At 44.7% G+C, this 21,561-nt stretch overlaps 1 protein-coding gene across 8 annotated transcripts; it reads right to left on the reverse strand.

Annotated features, from left to right (window-relative positions):
* Nucleotides 1–329: 329 nt before the first annotated feature.
* On the reverse strand, nt 330–21,326 carry PPIH (peptidylprolyl isomerase H). Of its 8 annotated transcripts, none has more exons than XR_009538971.1 (11): nt 21,189–21,326; nt 20,781–20,845; nt 20,446–20,469; nt 20,129–20,173; nt 19,880–19,922; nt 15,689–15,781; nt 12,376–12,463; nt 11,840–11,880; nt 10,950–11,039; nt 5,833–5,935; nt 2,812–4,265 (listed from the first exon to the last, which is right to left on the reverse strand). XR_009538971.1 is itself a non-coding variant. In XM_060140347.1 (10 exons), the coding sequence occupies exons 1-9, from the start codon at nt 21,252–21,254 to the stop codon at nt 10,971–10,973; spliced, it is 534 nt and encodes a 177-aa protein (XP_059996330.1). In that variant the 5' UTR covers nt 21,255–21,326; the 3' UTR covers nt 330–528; nt 10,950–10,970. The 8 variants fall into 8 exon arrangements, 6 of the variants coding, with proteins under 6 accessions (XP_059996330.1, XP_059996329.1, XP_059996328.1 ...); XR_009538970.1 differs by having other exon boundaries at nt 2,812–4,288; XM_060140347.1 differs by lacking the exons at nt 2,812–4,265; nt 5,833–5,935 and adding an exon at nt 330–528.
* Nucleotides 21,327–21,561: the final 235 nt, after the last annotated feature.

The following is a 21,561-nucleotide window of genomic DNA, read 5'->3' on the forward strand; positions in this document are numbered from 1 at the left end:
CTCCAAATATGGTCCTTGTGACCTCAGACCATGACTGCAGATAGAGCCGTCTTTTCTACAATGGCCGTGTACTCGCGGCAGAGCTGAGAGTTTCTGGAACGGACTTAAACGTATGCATTCAAAGAGCGTCGGCTTACGGCGGAGCAGTCACCTTGGGGGGACCACGCAAGGTATCAGGCAGCCCTTGCCCAGCATATGGAGGGCGGGGGTGTACTCCGTGGGGACCTGCCTCCCGATCTATCATACCAGGCACAGGACTGTCTTGAGTATTCATATCTTTTCGTATTGGCCACAAATCAGGTTTAATTTCACCTCACGTTTATTGAGCACGCTAGGCATTTTTTGTGCATTTTATTCTTAAAACAGCCATGTGAAACAGGGATTACTATGCACGTTTCACAAACGATTTGTAACTGAGGCTGCCGCATGATGTAGATGAAGTCGTCCACCTTAGTTCGTTCTTTATTAAGCGTCTACTATCTGCTGGGTATGGACAAGTGCGCCAGTTGCTGCCTTCTTAAATTCAGTCTAGGGATAAAGGCAGAAATTTAAACATGCAACACACCCAACACTACAGCGCTGCAAATGCACAAAGCATTTTGGGAGTGGCGGTGGGGAGAAGGTTTAGTGCAGACTCCAAGCACATGGAGGTTTATGCAAAGGCGTAGGAGGCAAGAAGAGATGGGGTCTGGGGCAAATACAACTAAAGTAGTCCAGTAAGACCAGAATGAAGACATTTGGGTTATAGAGGTAGGCAGGGTTAAATTAGGAACATTTTATCTGAAACTTAACCTAAGGGCAATAGTGAGAAGAGTAATTTTAGAATTGAAAGTAGGGAATGGCACTTTTTTTTTTCTTTAATGGCTGGGGAATAGTGAATGGGCTGCAGAGGGGCAAAAATGAAAGTAGGGAGACCAGCTAGGAGGCTAGTGCAGTAGTTCTTACCCCATCGGTATCATCTAGGCCTGTAAATTCCACCCCTTAAAGGCCTCCCTGAATCAGTCGTAAAAAAATCTCTAAATGCCAATCCAGAGTTTCTTCCTTCCTACTGCTGCTACTTTAGTGTAGGCCATCATCATCCATTGCTCAGAGCAGGTGTAGGCACCTTTTCTATAGGGGCCAGGTAGTGTTTTAAGCTGTGCAGGCCAGATTCTCAACTACTCAAATTTAGAGCCTGAATGTAACCACAGACAATCAGTAACAAGTGCATCTGTGGTCCAAAAAAATGTAATTTATGGACACTGAAATTTGAATTTCATGCAATTTTTATGTCACAAAATATTCTTTAGATTTTTCAACTATTTAACCTTTTTTCCCCCAACTATTTAAACATTTAAAAATCATTCTTATTCTTCGCTCATGAACCACTGAAAAATAGTGACACCTGGCCTGCCAACCCCTGGCTTACAGCACTGCTGTGGCCTCCTAGCCAGTGTCTCTACCTTTCTTACCCTAATATTCCCCATCACAATATCCAGTGTTCTTTTGAAAACATACATCTGATCACGACACTGTCTTACTTAAAATCTTTTAGTGACTACACCACCCACAGGATTGTCCAGATTCCTTAATGTGGTTGGCAGGACCCTGCATGACCTCTAAACTTACTTCCCACTCTTCTGTCACATTCCCTGTCCAATCTTTCAGGTGACCTTTTAGCCACTGCTTCCTTTGAGCTATCACATACTATTCCCTCTACTTATAACATTCTTCCTTTCTCCCTTCTCCTTTGCCTGCTTAACTCTTCATCCTCTAGGTCTTGCCTCAGATGTTACTAGGTTAGGAGACCCTCTCCTAACACACCGTACTGCACTCATTATATCTTCCCTGCCAGACTATGAGTTCCTGAGGCATCTAGCATAGTCCCTGACACACAATATCTTAATTAATGTGTCAAGTGAATAATGTGATGTAGAAAATGGATTGGAGAAGAAGGTACTGGCAGCAGAGAGGTCATCTGGGCAGCAGCACCAGTAATCCAGGTGAAAAAGGTCTGTGGCAGCAAGTGTGAAGGGAGAGAAGTAGGTGGATCCCGGAGCTGCTGTTCATCTGTTCCAGCTCCAGGTGACTTTTGACTGTTAAAAAGAAAATATTTCCTCAAAGGCAATTCTGCCAACACTTAGGAAATTTAAAAGTGTGCCCCATAGGCTTGAGAGCTTTTCCCCAAAGTGGAGTTACAAAGGCACTTAGAATAATGGCAGCAGCACCTCTGAGAATAAGTAACCTTCCTTATATAACTGCTTTGAAGGGATGGCTTCTCAAGCAGAAATATAAATTCTGTAATATTTGTCTTTAAAATGTTACTTAGAAGTAGCATTACTTACTCATCCAATTACTTCACTAAAGTCTCTCTTCATGCTCAGTGAACATGAAGATGAGTGATTTAAGAAACTCGTTTCCTTGTAGCCCCCTCTCTGCCACTGCAGAGATGGTACTGAAGCACTGGAGGAGAAACAGTTCATGTCAAAATCCATCTCCTGTTCCAAGGTGGGAGCTCCCCAAGCCATGCTAGTCCCCTTGCCACCCTGAGAGCCCAGTGTGGTAACTGCAGCTCCAGTGTCTACCTTTAAGTGATGTGAAAGGCAAGTGGTTTCATTCCAAGAATCTCCTCTGCAAAACTTTCACCTTGTCCCCATCTCTAACAGACTCTGGGCCCCAAAACATAGTTGCCTTTTCCTAGAAAGCCCTCCCCACCCTTATCTCCTGGCTAATTCCAACCAATGTGTCAATACTTACCTCAAATGTTGCCTCTTCCTCTCACCCCCAATCTTTCCACTCTGCTCCCATAGCATCTTATACATACCACTATCATTCACACAACAAATATTTATTGAACACTTACTGGCTACTAGGTGCTGGAGACGGCAGTGAAAAACAAAAACGACCAACTTTCTTGTCCTCATAAGGGCTCACATTCTAACACCACACTGAATCCAAACCATGCCTATCCCCTGTCACAAACATAGGCCACATCTTACTCATCTTTACAGCTTTACAGAAACTGGCAAAGAATGCAGGTGCCAAGTGTAACTGAATTCAACTGAATGGCCCATCATAAGAACATCAGCTCAGGATCCCAGCTGCTCATCCTCCTTCCTCTCTCTTTATAATTCTACTCCGTTTAGTTACTTGAAGATTTCTCCTCCACTAGATCACAACCCTTTCTTCCCCGTGTGCCCTGAATCCTGTTTACTTAGCTAGACAGTTGCAAATATCCAAACTATAGGGCCCTTGAATATCTCACCACCTTTCTTGTCCCCCAGTACACTGAAATGGCACTTTTAGCCTGGTTCTATTTTATCACAGAATTCAGCTCTCTGCTACTCTGCTGCTGCAGTAGCCTGCTGCTAGTAGTTATGAGTCATCCCTGCCATGAGCCAGGAGAAAGTAGGAATGGGATAACAGAAACTGCCTCATGAAAGGAATACCAGGGGACTCCCTTTACCTCCTGAACATTACACTCAATGGGATCTTTTTATCTTTTATGTTTTTGTTATCCTTTTATTTCCTTTCAAAACAAAATTTTCCAACGCACGTTACTGTCTACAAGTTATCCTCATCTCCATTCTCTTGTTTGACCCTTTCGACAATGCTGTGAAGTAGTATTATTATCCCCATTTTACAGATGAGGAAACTGAGGCTCTGAATGGGAAAGTGAACATCTCAAGACCTCAGCTGTTTAAAAAATGACTTCGGATTCAAACCAAGATTTTTAACTATTAATAAATGATTTCCACTTCATCATGATCAAGACACGTTCTACCAAATGGTCTCCCATCCAAAAATATCCCAAGCTAGTGACCCTTCACCCACAGGCTCTAGAACTAACCAAAATGAACCTACTGGAAACATAAGGCCCTGGGGCTTTGCCTTCTTTGCCTGATCAGCTTGAACCTAAGAGGGGACTGCTACGACTGCTTGTAAATCTGAGGCATCAACTCTACATATCGAGGGCCTGGCTCTGGCCCATGCTGGCCTCTGGGGAGAGTCAGTACTCCTAGCTGGAGCTAAGGAGTGAGGAAACAGGGCTATCATTACAACCATTTAAAAAGAACACAACACACGGTTAAAAAAAAAAAAAAAACCAAAAAAAAAAAAGAACAACTTTATTTACAGTTGAAAACTTAAACACAAAATCTTGGCTTCTGAGTCTGTGATACTTCCAAGGTCTTTTGATCAAATGGGGCAGCAGCAGGCAGGGAAGCAAACACAGGGGCCAATCCAGCTTATCTTACTCAAGAACGTCACCCCGAGCAAGGGAAGGCCTGCAATGGCAGATGTGGAGGGTCTGTGAGAGATGGAAGAGAGAAGCAGCTCAGAGGAACGGGGAGGGGACAGTCCATGAGAGAAAACACTCGCAGCTCTCCTCTACACCCCGAACCCTCCTTTCCCCAAAGAGCAGACCACTTTGATTCTTGCCACAGGCCAGACCTTTGGTGCCCCAGAGCAGAGCTGAGAGGTGTGTTACACAGAACCAAGAAAGAAACTAATATGTACGGCCAATACACTGTCTCCTTTATTATTTACCCTTCACAACTCTGTGTAGTATATATTATTTATAATTAAGTGGAGGGAAAAACTAGGGCTCCTAGGAGTTTAATGGCCTGACACTGATGGGGCTTCCTGGTCTACTTGGCTCCGAAGTCTGTGTGCTTTCTGCCAGACCTTGATGGCTCTCTGTGGAGCTCCAGAACAAAGAGCAATCCTTTTCCTTGATTGGTCCCAGGGTTATAAAGAAAGGAAACTCCACACCCTCTGTTTATGGCCTTGGAGTTAGCTGTCCTAAAAGAACAGGGTGAGTACACTCAGTTACTACTGTTCCCCTCCCCCCAAACATGACCACACCCCTCTTCCTCCAGAGCACAGTGGGTCCTGGCATCATACCGCAGGCTCAGACAGAAGTTTAACCCTGGGCCCTCAAGCAGAATGTACAAAAATGTATAAATGCACTTTGTAAGTTGCATGGTGCTCCGGGACCTAAGCTCTATCACTGACCAGGCACTGTGTTAGTCAGCATGGTCCCTGCCTCAAGGAGTTCTCAGTCTAGAGAAAACCAGACCAACATATTCATGATACACTGTGTTAAATGCTGTAATAGAGAGATGAACCAAGTACTGTGGGTGCACCCAGGAGGGGACCAGGGAATGATTCACAAACTGATGTTAGCTACATGCTTCTGGGAAGGGCTGGGAGGAACTAGGATTAGTTAAAATACATATATACAGTATGTATTTCTATTATAAAATACATGCCCAGTGTAGAAAATTCAATATACAGGACAATATAAACTGAAAAGAAAGTCTCTTTGCTATCTCTACTCTGCAGAGGTAACCATTACTACCAGTCAGCTATCTATCACTACAGTAATTTCTGAAAGAGTAATTCAAAATAAATAGCATCATGTTTACATAATGTACTACATCTTGACTTTGTCCCTTAATTTACCTTAGAAATCTGCCAACAGATACAGATCTACCTCTTTCTTTTTAAGGCTATATAGTATTCCATGGACGTGATGTATCCCTCTGTGTGTAAGGCCTGGTTACAGGGCAGGGAGCTTCGCCTTTGTACTGGAGGGACTGGAATGGAGCCATTCTCCCCTCCCCGCCCTTTTTAGCTGGCAGGGCTTCTGACTTTCAGGGCAGGGAGCGGTGTTACACACCCAGCAGGCATGCAAATATTTGCTGCCACATCTCTGGTGCTCCCTAGACGCATATTTTCATGTGGAACCTCTGCTCTGGCCCGGACTGCTGCAGTGGACACCTCACTGGCCTCTAGCCTATCCTCCACACTGCTGCTAGAATCATCTTCTGAATAAGTAAAGTCAATTACCGTGTTCTCCTGCTCAAAATCCTTCAGTGGCTCCTACTGGCCTGGTTCTTTTTGGAGGGTCAGGCTACCCTTTGGAATCTCAGGAGCATGATGGACTCTCACCCTAGGGGGGAAAGATGTACACACTGCCTGAAGCTCACCCCCATCCCCAGGTTAACATATGAATACCTCAGCCTGCACTGGATCTCACAGCTGGCCCTGGCCTCCTCTAGCCTCGCCTCTTACAGTTTGCTTTTCTTATCTTCCTGCTTTGGCTATATTGAATTATTTGCAGTTTCCCTTACACTTCCTGCTGTTTCCTGCTTGGTGCCTTTGCTCATGCCATTCCCTCTGCCTGGAATGCCCTCCCCAGTTTTAGCTACCCTGACAAACTCCATTCTTTCATGTACTCAGCTGAAACATCTCTTCTGCGGTCTTCCCAAACACTCCAGGCAGACACAGGCATTCACTTTCCTTCCTTCGTCTTAAAACCTCCAGTTCAGTGCTTTACTGTACTGTAATTGTCAGTTTCCCCAAGAGACTGTGAGTTCCTTTAAGGCAGGAACTGGGCTTTCCAAGTTTGTTGCCTCATCTGCAGTGTGGGACCTATCTTAATTAATGAAAGACCAGCCCACGTGCCACCAATGTGTCTTTCAGAATCTTCCTCTACAGGAATGTATCACATCTACAGGAAATCCCAGATTGGGGGACAGTATTTCCTAAACCTCAGTCATTCCAACAGCAGTGTCACAGCTCTTACCATATCCACCATCCACAGCTACAATTAATTTTTAACCTACTCACTATGTGAACTCGAATAACACCTCATTGTAAGCTATAATACCTGTAAAACTAGGTGCTGTATAATTATATTTTTTTCTAAGAGACAAATGTTAAAAAACATTCAACCAGCACCACCTAAAGCAGGGTTACCCACATTTCTCTGATAAGAAGCATCTGAAGCAACATAGCATCCTGGATCCTACCTCAAATTCACTCAAACTCTTCAGGGGGGGATCTGGGAATTAGTAGGTTTAGCAAGTGCCCCTACGTAATTCTCATCTTCAGGGAAATTTAGGAAACAATGAACTAAAGAAAGATCTCTGCTGCTTGATAGTACCAGGCCTGGGGATCACAGGGAGATTAGCAGGGCTGTCAGAGCTCACAGCCACTCTCTTTTCCAAGAGACTCTCAGGTTTTCAAAACAGAGGTTCCGCGCCCCACCCCCCACCCGCCCCCCCATGCAGTTGTAAGTAGCCAAGAACCCAGTTCAGACTGGGTAGGAGAATCCTGAGGCCCGAAGCTCGTTTATGTATACCTAATCAAATTCAAGGTAAAAAGCTTTCACAGGACCCACTGAGATAAAACCGAGGTTACTATACCTAGAGTTATACAGAAAACTTCATTTTCACTAAAACCAAAGTCAGGACCTAAGGTAAAGCACAAAAGAAGTTGTGGAAGGAAGTTCTTCACAGGGAGGCACAGTTGATCAAGTGACTTCACCTATCTTCTTCTGTCTCCTTCCTATCTTCTATTTCCAGTGACTAGGCACAGGCCTTAAATGCATGATTAGGTGATCTCTTGATCTGAATGCAGTAGATTCCTGCTGGACCAATGCCACCAAGGGATTATCTCCTCCTGGGTCTTTTCTGATTGGAATATGGTAGGTTCTCAATTAAAAGACAGACTGTTATTCCCCTGTAGCCTTGCCACTCCAAGTCAGCATCAGCATCACCTGAGAGCTGGTTAGAAATGCAAAATCTTAAGTTGCATTCAGACCCACTGAATCAGAACCAGCACCTTAACAAGATCTCCTGGTGATTCATATGCACATTAAAGTTTGAGAAATACTGCCTAGTAGGACTTAAAAACATCATCTACACTGGCTGTCAAGCATTATTCTGCCCTCAAACAACCTGAGGGATCTGAAATACTCCTTTAGAAATCAGAGATGCTTGTAACTTCACAGCTGGGAAGAAACATGATGAAATGATACCATACTCCCAAATCTTTTACTTACTTTCCTTACTTTCTCCCAAATCCATTACTCAAAAACCCAAAGTGGGGAACCCATCTGTGGAATGCCTTAAGGTCAGACTGCCACCTAGATTCCCTAACACCTTAAAACCTATGAGTTTTTTTGTTTGTTTGTTTGTTTTTTGCGGCATGTGGGATCTTCCTGGACTGGGGCATGAACCTGTGTCCCTTGCATCGGCAGGCAGACTCTCAACCACTGCGCCACCGGGGAAGCCATTTAACTTGGTAAAGTTAAATGAGATAATTAAAGTAAGGTTCTTAGCTCAGAATTTGAGCACAAGAAATATTCAATAAGTGATATAACTGCTTTTACTGTATTGTCTCTAAATATAAGCTATGAAAGATTTAATTCTGAGCAGGTCAAGGTTAGAAGACTAAATTGGAGGTGCCACATGTGGCTCTTTAAATTTAACTAAAATTAAATAAAAGTAAAAATTCAGTCCCTCAGTCACACCAGTCACATTTTTCCAGTGCTCAACGGTCACATGTAGCTGGAAGCTACCATAATGGACAGCACAGATACAGAACATTTCCACCACCACAGAAAGGAATGCCTACTGGAAAGTTCTGGTCTAGAGGGCCTCTGGAGCATCAAATGTCCTCCATGGCATTTGTTCTGCTTGGGGTTGTAGGCTAAAAGGAAGGGCTTATGGGGGCAAATGTTTACGTGACCTTTGCTAATAGCGGGTGAGGAGAGGAGGGCTGATGATCGCCCACCCTCAGAAAACAAACTCCTAACATGTATTTCCAGTAACTTTCTGTAAGGGTCTCAGAAAAATAGAGAAAAGGCCCTAAACATAAAAGGATTTCTAAATTTTATTGTTTTTGTAATCTTCTGTCCTCTGGTGGTGATCAGTGGTCACTCTTTGGAAGGAAAAGGACTTGTGAGCTCAACTTTAGTTCAGCCAAGAAACGAGTAGGAGAGGTAATGGCCAGCAGCAAGGGCAGGGGGAAAGCACGTTGAGCCTGGGGCCCTTAGTACTGGCAGGAAAGAAAGCTCAGAGTGTCAACTAGGCCTGAGAAGGGAGCACTTGGCTGAACAAGAGAGTCCACGTGAGCTTCCAGCACACACTTGTGCATTCCTGCCCTGGCATTTGCTCACACCAGTTCCCTGCCTAAAATGCCTGACATTCTCCCTCTCTATTAACTCATGTAATAAATTTTAACTGAATGCCTGTAAGTGCCAGATGCTGTGAACACAAAGTAAGTCACAGATGGAGGTATACACAGTCATTAAGATGGTCTGGTATTTGACTAGATCTCCATTTGAAAAAAAGGCAGAGTCCAGAAAAATAAATTCTAGATAATTTTGCAAGTATACAAATAAAACTATAGAAACATTAGAAAAAATACAGAAGGCATTATGATTGTAGTAAGGACCTTCTTAAACAAGATAAAACACAACACAAGGGAAAAGATTAAAAATTTTGATCTCATCAAAATTTAGAGCTTCCATTTGAGAAAGGATATCGCCAAAGTTAAACCCACTGCCAGTTTTTTCTTAAAATATATTCTAGACAAAATGGTCAAAACATGTAAAGAACTAAGACTCAGAATGTATAATTATTCAAATCATTAAGAGAAAGGTAAAATAAAATATTTGCTACAAACATCTTATAGCATATTATATCAGTTTTGTTTTGTTTAAATACAACAGAGTTTTACATGAATGGAGGAGGAAAACTCTTCTAGACATAAGATCAAATGGAAATAAAGTGATGAACAAACAGTATGATGCCATTTAGGAAAAACAAAACCTCTCAAAATTAGATGGGCAAAGAAAAGGCCCTATGGACATACATCAAACTGATGAACAAGTTACCTCTGAGGAGAGCAGTGGGATGGGGATGTGGCTGGGGGTGAGCTGTTAAGGGGAGGGCCTTAACTGTTTTCTGGGAAAATTTTCATACATTTCAGGAGATGATGTTGCTTTCATAACTAAAAATAAATAATCAAATGAAATATGTGAACCTGGAATGGATTTCTTGTTTTAGAGCTAAAAAAAGTTACTTTGTGGACAACTGAGGAAGTTTAAGCATGTATATTAGACAATACTATTGTGATTATGCAGGACGCTCTTATTTTTAGGAGTCACTTGCTGAAGTATTCTGAGGTAAAGTGTCAAGAAGTCCTCAACTTCCAGATGGAAAAGAAATGAAGAAAGGGAAAGGAAGGAAAGAAGGAAGAAGAGCAGGAGAGGAATGGAAATGGGAGGAGAGGGAAGAAGGGAAACAAACAAATGTCAAAGTAAAATGATAAAACAAGAATGTTAAACATTGGTGAATCTAGGTGAAAGGTAGATAGGTGTTCAATGTACTACTCCTCCAACTTTTCTGCAGGTTTGAAAATTAAAGAAAAAAAGAAAAGAAAGGCAAAGCACTACCATCCTTTACCCAGCTGGAAGTGATCAATTTCTTTCTTGAACTCTTATTAATCCTTAACAACATCACTCATATTACTAGTGATCACCTCTGAGAATGTGTTTTATTCTCCATAAGCTCCTAAAGGGTGGAGGCATCTTTCAATTCTTTCCCCCATCCCCATGCTCAGAATGGTGCCCAGCACAGAGCAGGCAGTGAGTGACAAGACCGGGTAGGAAGTGAGTCTATGTAGGCTGAGAAATGTGTCACATTCACCTATGAGGCTGGCAAATACGAAGTCAGGGGCTGGAACCGCAGCGTCGGTTCTGACGAGAGGCATGATAGGGGTGTCTCCTGGCTGCCCAGGCTGGTCCCAGAAGGGAATGACCCAGGGATGGAGCCAGGTCTTCATAGAGGGACTACTAAATGGAACTAGAGTCTAAGAGTGCTGTCAGAAAGTGCCTGATGGTTTTCAGGTTGATACTTTGTAAACTATAAAGTGTTAGAAAAGTAAAGTGTCCTACCAACCCTTTCTCTTGTGATGCTTATGGTGACCCGAGGAGATACGTATTATCACCATTTGGCAGATGAGAAAACAGGCTCAAGAAAGGGAATTGACTTCTCCCAGGGCACGCAGAGGGGAAATGGACTCAATCCCGTGTCTTCAGGTCTAAAGTGCTTTCCACTAGACCAGCTGCCTTCTCTGGGGTCCTGACTCCTGCTCAAGAAAGACACACTTACCTGATTCAGTCTTCCTCTGGACTACATCTCTCCACACTGTGAGATCACCACAGGCAGCTTGGGTTTATTGTTGGGGCCTGTGGGAACATTCTAGGAGAGAAAGCACAGTGGTGACTCCTCCACTCAGACACTCCCCCGCCACACACTTACTGATGCCTGCAGGCCCCTAGGCTAAGGACTCAGAGCTTACAGGCTGATCTGACAACAGTCTGTAGCCTAGCAGACAGGGGAAGAATATAATACATATCAAAGAGAAAATGTACAACATTTAGAAAACATCAAACCCATGACATGTAACAATGTAGTAAGTCATAAGAGAGAGTTGTATACAGGGTGAGGAAGCAACTAAACTGCTGCTTGCACAGGCCAGGGAAGGATTCACAGAACAGGGGATATCTGAGCTGGGCCCAGAAGGATGGATGGGATCCCACCAGGAGGAAAAGAAGGGAGAACACCTCGGTAGAGGAAACAGCCTGAGCAAAGACTCGAGGGCAGGAAGGAGCAAGAGGCAGGGACATGTATGCGTGTTTAGAGGAGGGCTCGTAGCCTGACGGGACTGGAATGCGGAAGTGGCAGTAGCAGAAGGGGTCGTGGAGAGGGAGGCAGAGACCCGATCATGAAGGACCTTGAGTAAAATGCTGAAGAGGATTTTCTCAACTAGATGGAGGAGACAGCAGAGGCCAAAGCTCAGTAGGCACCGCACCGGAGAGGCTGAGGGCCCAGAACCCTTGGGAGGTACATGATCTCTCCTCCCTCTCCTCCTCCCTGAAGCTGGAGGAGTGAAGCCTGGGCCTAACCAGAGCCCACTCACGGTTCTCCCGCGCCTCAACACTAGTGAGGTAGTACTAGGTCAGAATGGCTGAGAAAGAGGAGATCAAAACAGGACTCACCTCAATCTTTCTCATCACCAGAAGTCCATCAATGATTTTTCCTGTAGAAAGAGTATGAGCTGGACTTTATTACTCTCGTTTGCACAGTACTTTCCAGCCTCCAAGGCCCATTCTCAGCCATTATCTCATTTGATCCTCAGACTAACATCAGAAAATTAATATTCAGTGGAAGTGAAATGTTGCCCAAGGTCACAGGTGGTAAGTAGCAGAATTAGGGCTCAAAACTAGGTCTGAGCAATTGCAAAGCTCCACTATACCATGCTGCCTCTGTGTGGTATTTCTTAAGTGCTACCATCCCCCCTCAGACACACCTATTGCCCAGGTGGTTACTCACTACATCAGATGGCCCCTTTGTCCTCCCCTCTAGCTCTCTAACCACAAATCCTCCCCACCTCCCATGGCTTCCACCTTTCCTACTACTACCCAGGGCAGTTACACCTGATGAGCACTCTTGGTACAAGAGTCAGGGGACCAGTTCCATAGGAAGTTCCACTCTGGGTGAATTGGGCTTGGACTAGGACAGGAGTAGGACTCACCAAACACCACGTGCTTCCCATCTAGCCAATCACACTTAGAGCAGGTGATGAAAAACTGGCAGCCATTGGTACTGGGACCACTGTTTGCCTGATGGAAACCAAATATATTTCCAGTGAGTTTTCCTGGCCATGTTAGCCAAAGGACAAAACTCCCCAAAAGAGCCTGTAGCCCTGAGTCCTCCATGCTTTCTTTCAGCAAACCTGACTGAGCATCTACTGTGAGCTAGGACCCAAGGATACAGAGAGGAACAGAATACAGAGAGGAAGAGAATACACAATTTCTGCCCTCCTACAGTGTGAATTTTTATAATGGGAACAATTGATTATAGAACCAGATTTGCTGTATTTATTCCAAAACCAGTAATAACTGGATTACACTTACAAATTAGGTACCAGCTGAGAAAAAGCCTGTTGCCTGTGCCATAAGCTACTCTGTCTGAATGACTCTGTACTGTCCCTTAACAATGGTAATAAGAAAATTTAAGGGGCAAGAAGCTGCTATGCTAGTGCTATGCTAGAAAAAAAGACTACATTTAATCAATGACATTTGCTTTTTACAGCTACACCCCAAATCCTTTATTATTGAATTTTACCGGTAAAAGTTTTTTAAATCAAGAATCTCAAATTCTTCAGCCATATCCCTTCCCTTTTTCTCCCTTGAAATTGTCTTTATATCATTATATTTCACAATACATTATAAAAGAACAGTCTATAATTACAACGCAAAGCAATCAGCAAACCCACATCACGTTTCAGCAGCACTGCCTTACCACAATGTCTGTGTAACTATGTGAGTATTCCAATGCATATTTACATTATTTTGGAAAAAAATTAATGGAAAATGGAAAACTGAAAGAACTAGTACTATTAAGAGCACAGGTCTCATCAAAGTAATAATACAGAGGCAACACTGGAAATCATTAGATAGGTCACTAGCCTTAACTGGATGCTTAATGGAATGAAATTGGTTGAGTCTGTGTTCAACACTGAAGGAATAAAAATGTATATGAAATACATTAAAGACATTGTCTAGGGGTAAGCTCTAGTTAGGGATGTCACATCATACTTTAGAAATTCCCCATGCGAGACAAGGCTGTTTGGGGTTTTTGGACATGTATGCAGGAACATCTCACATATGAAAGCAAGGGACAGCCTGAGCCAGTCAGAATAGACCTACACTCTGGAATTGCCCTGAGGAGTGGAACTGACCACTCCTCAGTGGTCCCAATTCTTCCCTCCTTCCTCCCTCCCTTCTTTCTGTTTCTTCTATCTATCTATGTATCTATCTTGCTGCTCAATGTATAAACATTTACTAGCAAGCAGACAGGAAAACAGTCAGACAACATGTGTTTTTAGCTCAGGGAACTCTCTGCCCTTAGCCACTCACTTATCCATTCTTCCAGGAAGGATAGCTTACTGGTTTAGGGAATAAGCTCTGGAGCCAGACGACTGAGCTTGAATCCCAGCTCCATCACTGACTGGGATCTAGTTTAGCCACATAACCTCTCTGTGCCTCGGTCTCCTCATTTGTACCTAGCTCAAAGGAATAACGAGAGAAGTAAAATGAATTAATGCAAATAAAGTGTTGTTGAGTATGTGCTCAACATTAGCCTTTATTCTGATTATCTTTCAGTCATTCATCAGTATCTGCTCAGCACCTTGCTATATCAGGTATTAAGGCTTGGAGATCAATGAGACTCAGTCCCTGCCCTTGAGGAACGCATTATTTAGTGGAGGATGGAAGCAAAAACAATTATGCTACAAGATGTGTGACAGCACAACTTAACTAGTGTCAGCCTGAAGGGAGCAGAGACCAAGGCTTCCTTCCATTTTCTGACTCCTCCCCAGATGCTAACATAGTGGCATGCAGTCCTCACGGCGATGATCCAAGCCCACTTAAGCCACTTCTGCACACTTTACCCATGCTTGCCCAGCCTCACTTTCCTAAAAGAGACTTGTACACTCTTTGCTATGCTAGGCTCACCCAATTATTATGGCAGCCTCCTAACTGGCTTCTCTGCCCTACCCTCTCCACTCCTGTCTTCCATTCACACTGCAGCCAGGGTCTTTGTTTTAAAACACCAAGTTGATCAGCCCTGCTCAAAAAAGTGCATGGCTCTCCATATCCTATAAAATAAGGTCCACATACCTCATCCTTATTCTGTCGTTTAAAGCCCTACACCCACCTGCCTCTCCGGTGGTCTCTACTAGTCATTCCCTTCCCCATTCACATCACTTTCCTCACTTTCTGTCCCTTGCCCATGCCACCCTGCTATTTCATGGTCACACATCTTTCGTCTAGGCAGTTTGCTTGACTTGAAATGCCAGCTGGTAGAGAACTTCTTTGGATCCTTGCAGCAATTACTCTCATTCCTTGGGGCCCTCACAGTACTTTTACATACACTGAGGTACCCTCCCCTTATTACACTGATGGCATGAATTATACTATACTGGACCCATCATTCTGCATGTGCGATTCCCCCACTAGATGTTAAATGTCACAAGGCCAGGGATCAGGCCTGTATCCTCATGTCTTACCATGAGGCCTGAAACAGTGTATGTCAACAATCTTTATTTGATGAATGGCTGAGTAGATGGAAGAGTGGGCAAGCAGGACAGAGAATGTGTGCATGTAAATATTGTGTCTGGGGGAGTGAGACTTGGCACACTGACAGAAGGAAATGGATGATGACAGGAGGGAGGGAGAGGCTTGAAGAGTGAAAGAGAAGCAAGGTGGGAGGGGGAAGGGGAAATGAGGAGTGAGGGGTGAATAAGGGCAAGTGAAGGGGGGAGCGAGTGGGGGTGTGTAGATGAGGGGCTGAAGGAGGTGGGCAGGGGGACGGTGAAAGGGGAATGAGATGGGTGAGTGGGGTTATAAATGGGAAGGAAGGGTACTGGGATGGGGAAGGAGGAGTGGTGAGTGAGCTGAAAGGGATGACCAGCCAGAAGGCAGTGTAAAGGAATGGGTGCTGTGCGAGTTCTGGTGAGTGGTGTGATAGGGGCGTGAACACTGGGTCTTGAAAGCACATTCTAAGCAGCAAGGCTGAGTGCCCAACCACACGTTCTGGCTCAAACAAAGTAAGAAAACACACATCAGAGTTCAATTTTGGCTCCCCAGCCTGCTAGAGGATCCAGCCCAACAAAATCAAACCAGATTGAGGAAGGAGGTGGGCAGTACAGAGGTGAATCCTGGGTCAAGCAAGGGAAGGAAAGCATTTGCTTCCATCCCAAGAAACAGCACTGGGCCTCAAGAGTGACCCAGAAGTCAGCTGGCTATAAATCTAGCCCAAAACCTTGACTGGTCCCAACTTACCATGGAAAGCAAGCCTGGAGCTGAGTGTCTAAGCTTAAAATTTTCATCTGCAAATGGCCCCCGGTAGATACTGGCGACTCCAGTACCATCCCCCTGAGCAGAGAGAAGGGAAGTGTTAGCCACTTGTGAGCACTGGCCCCTAGAGCCCAGAGGAAGCAGTTGCTGCACCCCAAGCCTCACTGCTTTAATGTCCTTTTACTCTTGCAGGTCACTTCGGGAGCCACACCTCTTTGACCCTATCTTGCAATCAAAGCAAGCCCCATCCAAGGGACGTGCAGCCCACAACCTGGCCAGGGCATCTCACGGGCTGGGAAAGAACAACAGGTCACAGCTGGACCCCTAGAAAGGTAAAGACAGGCTAAGACACAAGCAAAGCACAGGACAGCAGTACAGTGATCACATACATAATCGATGCATCGATGCCCTTCCCAAAGACTCTCATGCCTGCAGTCATCTAAGAGAATCTATTTAACTGTCTATGGCTCCACTCCCCCAACTATGCAGGTGGGTGGGCTCTTGGAAGTGTAATCTATACAACAGGATACCACCCTCCTGGTCAAAGTTGAAGTCAGGGGAGGTCCAGGGGAGGATGCCTAACTCATGCAGGGCCAACTAGAGCTCCTTCTCTGGGAAACATGAAGTAGAATAGCTGCTCTCTTGAGGTTGAACTTGTATCATGTAAACCTGGAAGCTGGAGATAACTATCTTCTTCAAGGTGGACTGGAGAAGAGAAAGAGAATGCAACACATGTGTAGAGAGTGCTAGAGAAACAGAGAGAAGGGACTCATTGGTTCTGTGGCTCTCTAGTTCCTAGATCTATTTCTTCCTCTGGGTTCCAGGAAACACCTTGTCATAAATCCCCAATCTATGCTTAAACTAGCTCTATTTGTGTCATCTCTTTGCTCTTCCAGTAACTCTGTGGAATAAGCATTATCATCTTCCCCATTTTTCATGTGAGCAAACCTAAGTCAGGGTAATAAAGCAACTTGACCAAGGCCATATTTGCAGTACCTTAAATAGAATCTCTGGGGTTTAAAGGTAATATCGAGAGAGTGCCAAAAGACCAATCTCTCCCAGCCAGTTAGTAAAGAAAAAGAATATTAGGACTTCCCTCGTGGCACAGTGGTTAAGAATCAGTCTGCCAATGCAGGGGACACGGGTTCAAGCCCTGGTCCGGGAAGATCCCACATGCCACAGAGCAACTAAGCCTGTGCGCCACAATTGAGCCTGTGCTCTAGAGCCCGTGAGCCACAGCTACTGAGCCCACGCGTCACAACTACTGAAGCCTGCGCACCTAGAGCCCATGCTCCGTGACAAGAGAAGTCACTGCTATGAGAAGGCCACACACCGCAATGAAGAGTAGCCCCTGCTCACCACAACTAGAGGAGAGTAGCCCCTGCTAGCCTCAGCTAGAGAAAGCCCGCACAGAGCAATGAAGACCCAAAGCAGTAAAAAAAAAAAATATATATATATATATATATATATATATATATACTGGGTACATGATGGAATGTGGAAACACTGACCTAGTGTAGAATCGAGGGGCCCTTACTGGAGCAAAGCCTACTAAAGGGAATTAACATAAGCCAAGGAAGAAAAGAAAACTCTCAAATTCAAATCGTTATTTGACTAAAAATTATTGGGACTTTCCTGGTAATGCAATGGTTAAGAATCCACCTGTCAGTGCAGGGGACATGGGTTCGAGCCCTGGTCCAGGAAGATCCCACATGCTGTGGAGCAACTCAGCCCATGCGCCACAACTACTGAGCCTGCGCTCTAGAACCCGTGGGCCACAACTACTGAGCTCGCGTGCCACAACTACTGAAGCCCGTGCGCCTAGAGCCCGTGCTCCGCAACAAGAGAAGGCACCGCAGTGAGAAACCCGCGCACCACAACGAAGAGTAGCCCCTGCTCGCTGCAACCAGAGAAAGCCCGCGTGCAGCAACGAAGACCCAACGCGCCCAATAAATAAATAATAAATTTATTTTAAAAAATTATCAATAAAACCAAGCTCTGTATAGTGGAAAGACTGGATTTGAGTTTCAGATCTATCATTATTGCGCTGGGGAAGTCACTTCCTATCTCTGAGCCCCAGTTTCCTCAACTATCAAGTGAGGATGCAATCACCTACTTACTCCTTATACCATTGCCATAAAGATCCAATTAGTGTCTATGAGAAAAGTCTTTTGCGATCCATACAGCACTATGTAAATGTAAGCTATTATACCTTTAACTCCACATAAATATATACATACATACATACAGAAAGAAAACACGTTTATTTCCAATTTCCCAATAAACCTAGAGAACAGAACAGTTAACCACATCATTCTCTATATAATCATACTATCTACTGCACTCCAGAAGCCACAGTAGGGAAAATGACAAAATTAATTTGTAGGGCAAACAAGAGAAAGCAACTTAAATCTTCAATAACAGTGGGCTGATCAAATAGATTCATTGTCTGTTCATAACGGAATATTAGGTAACTATTAGAAAGACTGTTTTGGAAGAAGACAATGACAAGGGAAAATGCAGACAATTATCAAGCACAAAAAAGTTAAAACACACATATGATCTTAAGTCTGTTAAAAATAATATTTGACACACATATATATGCAATGATAAGACAGGCAGCTAAAACTAAAATGCCAAGAGTATATTCCTTGGGAGGCGAGATTCCTTGAGAGATGATTTATTTTCATTTCTGTACTTTTCTTTTGCAATCAGAAAAAAACCAAAAACAAATATTATTAAAACAAACAAATATTCTTGGTCCAACTTTAGAAGGTCTCAAATCCTGCTTCTTCTGCCTCTTGCTCATTCCATTTTTTCTACCCTAAGGGTAGCTCTGAGTAATTGCTTCTCTCTGAGGCTCAGCCTTCTGGCTGACCAACTGCTATCTAACCCTGGGGCTATCAGTTAGTGATCAAATGTGCCTGGCAAAGATTCTGGCAATGACCCGTAAGAAGTTGGTCCTGTCCCTGCTAAGACAATATGGCAATATAGGAGCCTATGGGAAGAAAGGAAAGAAGGTAGAGAATAGCTTCTCAGCCCTCTTACCAGCCAATAAAAAAGTATATGGTCACCCCAAGCCCTACTATGATCAGTTGTGACCAGGTGTTGCAAACTTAAATGCCTACAGGGGCAGATGACATAAATAAGGGAAGCAAATGGTTTAATAATAAGGACACACCGTGCTAAAGGGAGCAGTTACTTGACTCCAACCAACTGTTGCTGCATGAGAAACACAGGCCTCATGTACCCCTACTTTCCATATGTTAAAGAGAAAATTTTTCGGTTAAAATCTCTCAGTTTTGCGACATCAAACAGATAAAATAAAACATATCTGTTTTTGATTCAGCCCCAAATTTGCCACTTTGTAAACTTACCTAGATAGGAAAGAGAGATCTTAAAAAACTCCTGAGAGTCAAACTAAATTTACATATAAAGGAGAAAGAATGTCTCCCAAATCTATGAAAACAGCATCATGACTAACCAAATGGTATTAACAAGAAAGATCATGCACAGAAGTGGGTGGGTAAGGAGAACAGTGGGCTTAAGAAAGCGTAAATGTAGTTTATTCAGCACCTTCCAAGGTTGGAGGAAGCGGAGGACGCTTGCTATGGGGATATATACAGTCTCGTCACAATAAAGTCATGCTTAGCAGTGAAGGATTAGTTCATTGGGCTCTCCCAGTGACTAGGGAAAACATCCTTCCAGAACTCTCTTGCTCTGATTCCTTTCCCACTAATGAACTTCTGATTAAAAACAAAACTCAGCTTTCCAGAAGTGGACAGGAAAATGGGGCATAAGCATTTAGCTCACTGGAAAGGGACTTAACAACCATTTAGAAAAAACAAATTACATCCGATTTCTAGCTAAATTCTATGTGGCCAATTAATTTGGGTCTGTCATGGATCATCTACTGGTATGCTGGGAAAGTTCACTTTCTGGTCCTAAAAGGCTGAGATTTGGAAGTCAGTGACTCAAAGTGCTGATATCTGTCATCTAGTGATGCAGTGAGTAGTAGCCATCGAAGGACATTCCCATCCCCACCCTCTCCCCCATCAAACTTGGCCATTGTTCTCAAGCCTTTAGACTGGGTCCCTGAAGTAAAAACAGCAGCAGCTGCAATAACAACAAAAAACCAAACCTATAAGTCCTTAATAGGCTAGGAACAATACTTACATTAACAAAATCTCCACCCTGAATCATGAAATCTTTTATGACCCTGAAACAGAGAACAAAGCATCCTGTGAGAAGATTCTGCAGTTTAGGATAACACTGATTTCAAAATATAATGTTTATCACTTTGGCTTTTAATACGTCTTCAAATCAGTTGCTGAGTTCATAAAAACATCCCTTCTCAAGATCTAAGAATTATCCTCCGTTTTGTTTTCCTAAAAGCCCCCCAGTATGGCTTGCCAAAGGCCTTACCTGTGGAAGGTGCTCCCTTTGTATCCTATTGGAACCCCATCTTTTCTATAACCAAAAAGAAAGAGACTTGGAATGATGACAGGTAGTCATAGGCCTTTCCAGTTTACCACACACCTGAACCAAAGAGACTCCTAAAGATGGTCAGAGAAGAGAGGTAAAGAAGACAAATGAACAGAGGATAGACCCGTGGGGGATTACCTTCTATTACTGCCACCAGCAATCATTCAAGGCCTGCCGGTGGTTCCCCAATACCTTCACTGCAGCCCCAGGACACCCCTCAGGAGAAAGCAGAGAACTCAACCACGTCTGAGACTGACCTGAATTCTCCAGTGCAGAACTGCCTGAAAGGGAAAAGAGTGAATGATTCAGTCACCATGGCATCACAGCTGTGAGCGCTCCTAACCTCGGAGGGGAGGGCACAGGCATCGGCGCTAGCAAGCCCACCTACAGGCTAGTCAGATGTCCAGACACTCAGGCATACAGATTACCAACATAAATTGACACGGGAACAGTCAAGACTATTCAGAGCGATACCCAAAGGAATTAGATCTCAAGGGCAGTGAGTGGACGGACAGAGGCAGGCAGACGATTCCACAGACTGTGGCCCAGCTTCTGGTTTAGTTAATCCAGCAAAGCCGGAACATCTCCTTACCTAAAATTCTCGGCCGTCTTAGGCACAACGTCTGCAAAGAGCTCGATCTTCATGCGGCCAACTTCCTGCAACCGACAGGAGACGGTCAGAAAGCCCAGTCCAAGCCCGTGAAGGCCTCCCGAGCAGGGAACCCTCCCTCCCACATGCCGCTTGGTCTCTCCCACTTCCGCCTCCATAGCCTACGCTAGCTTTCCACCCAGTCCCTCCGCAAGCGGGGCGCCACGACGGGCAAGACTCCCCCTCTCTCTCCCTTCCTCCCCAACCCCGCCCCGCAGGTCGGTAGGTTCTGGTCCAATTTCACTTTCTGGCTTTCCGAGTCCGTTACCCCTGGGGAAGGGATGAAATCTGCCTGTCAGACTCCGTGCACTTTCCCTTCGGCGGTGGGCTGGGTGGCTGCCAGGACCTCACCTGGCCGCCAATGCTGACATCAAAAAACACCACGGGATTGACAGGGCTTGAATTTGCCACCGCCATGGCTCCGACCCGGAAGCAGAAGTCGGGAGCGCGGGGTTACGGCGAACCTAGTCCCTGCTCTGAGGGTTTCGTCTCCGGCGGAGGCGCAGGAAAAGCCGACCGACGCCAGGCCCCGCCCCCGGAAGTTCTCCGCCTCCAGCGCCAAACTGGGCGCTGCGTGGGTGGCCAGCGCCTCCTTCCGTACAGACCACCCGGATGTCAGCCAGCTGTTAGTTCACCTGGCTCTCCCTGGGTGCTGAGCCGGGCGGAAAAACTGGGCATTTATTGCTCAAGGTCAACGGACATCCTACTCACTTGGCTACACGAA

This window comes from Lagenorhynchus albirostris, chromosome 2, assembly GCF_949774975.1.
Source record: "Lagenorhynchus albirostris chromosome 2, mLagAlb1.1, whole genome shotgun sequence".
Classification (NCBI taxonomy): domain Eukaryota; kingdom Metazoa; phylum Chordata; class Mammalia; order Artiodactyla; family Delphinidae; genus Lagenorhynchus; species Lagenorhynchus albirostris.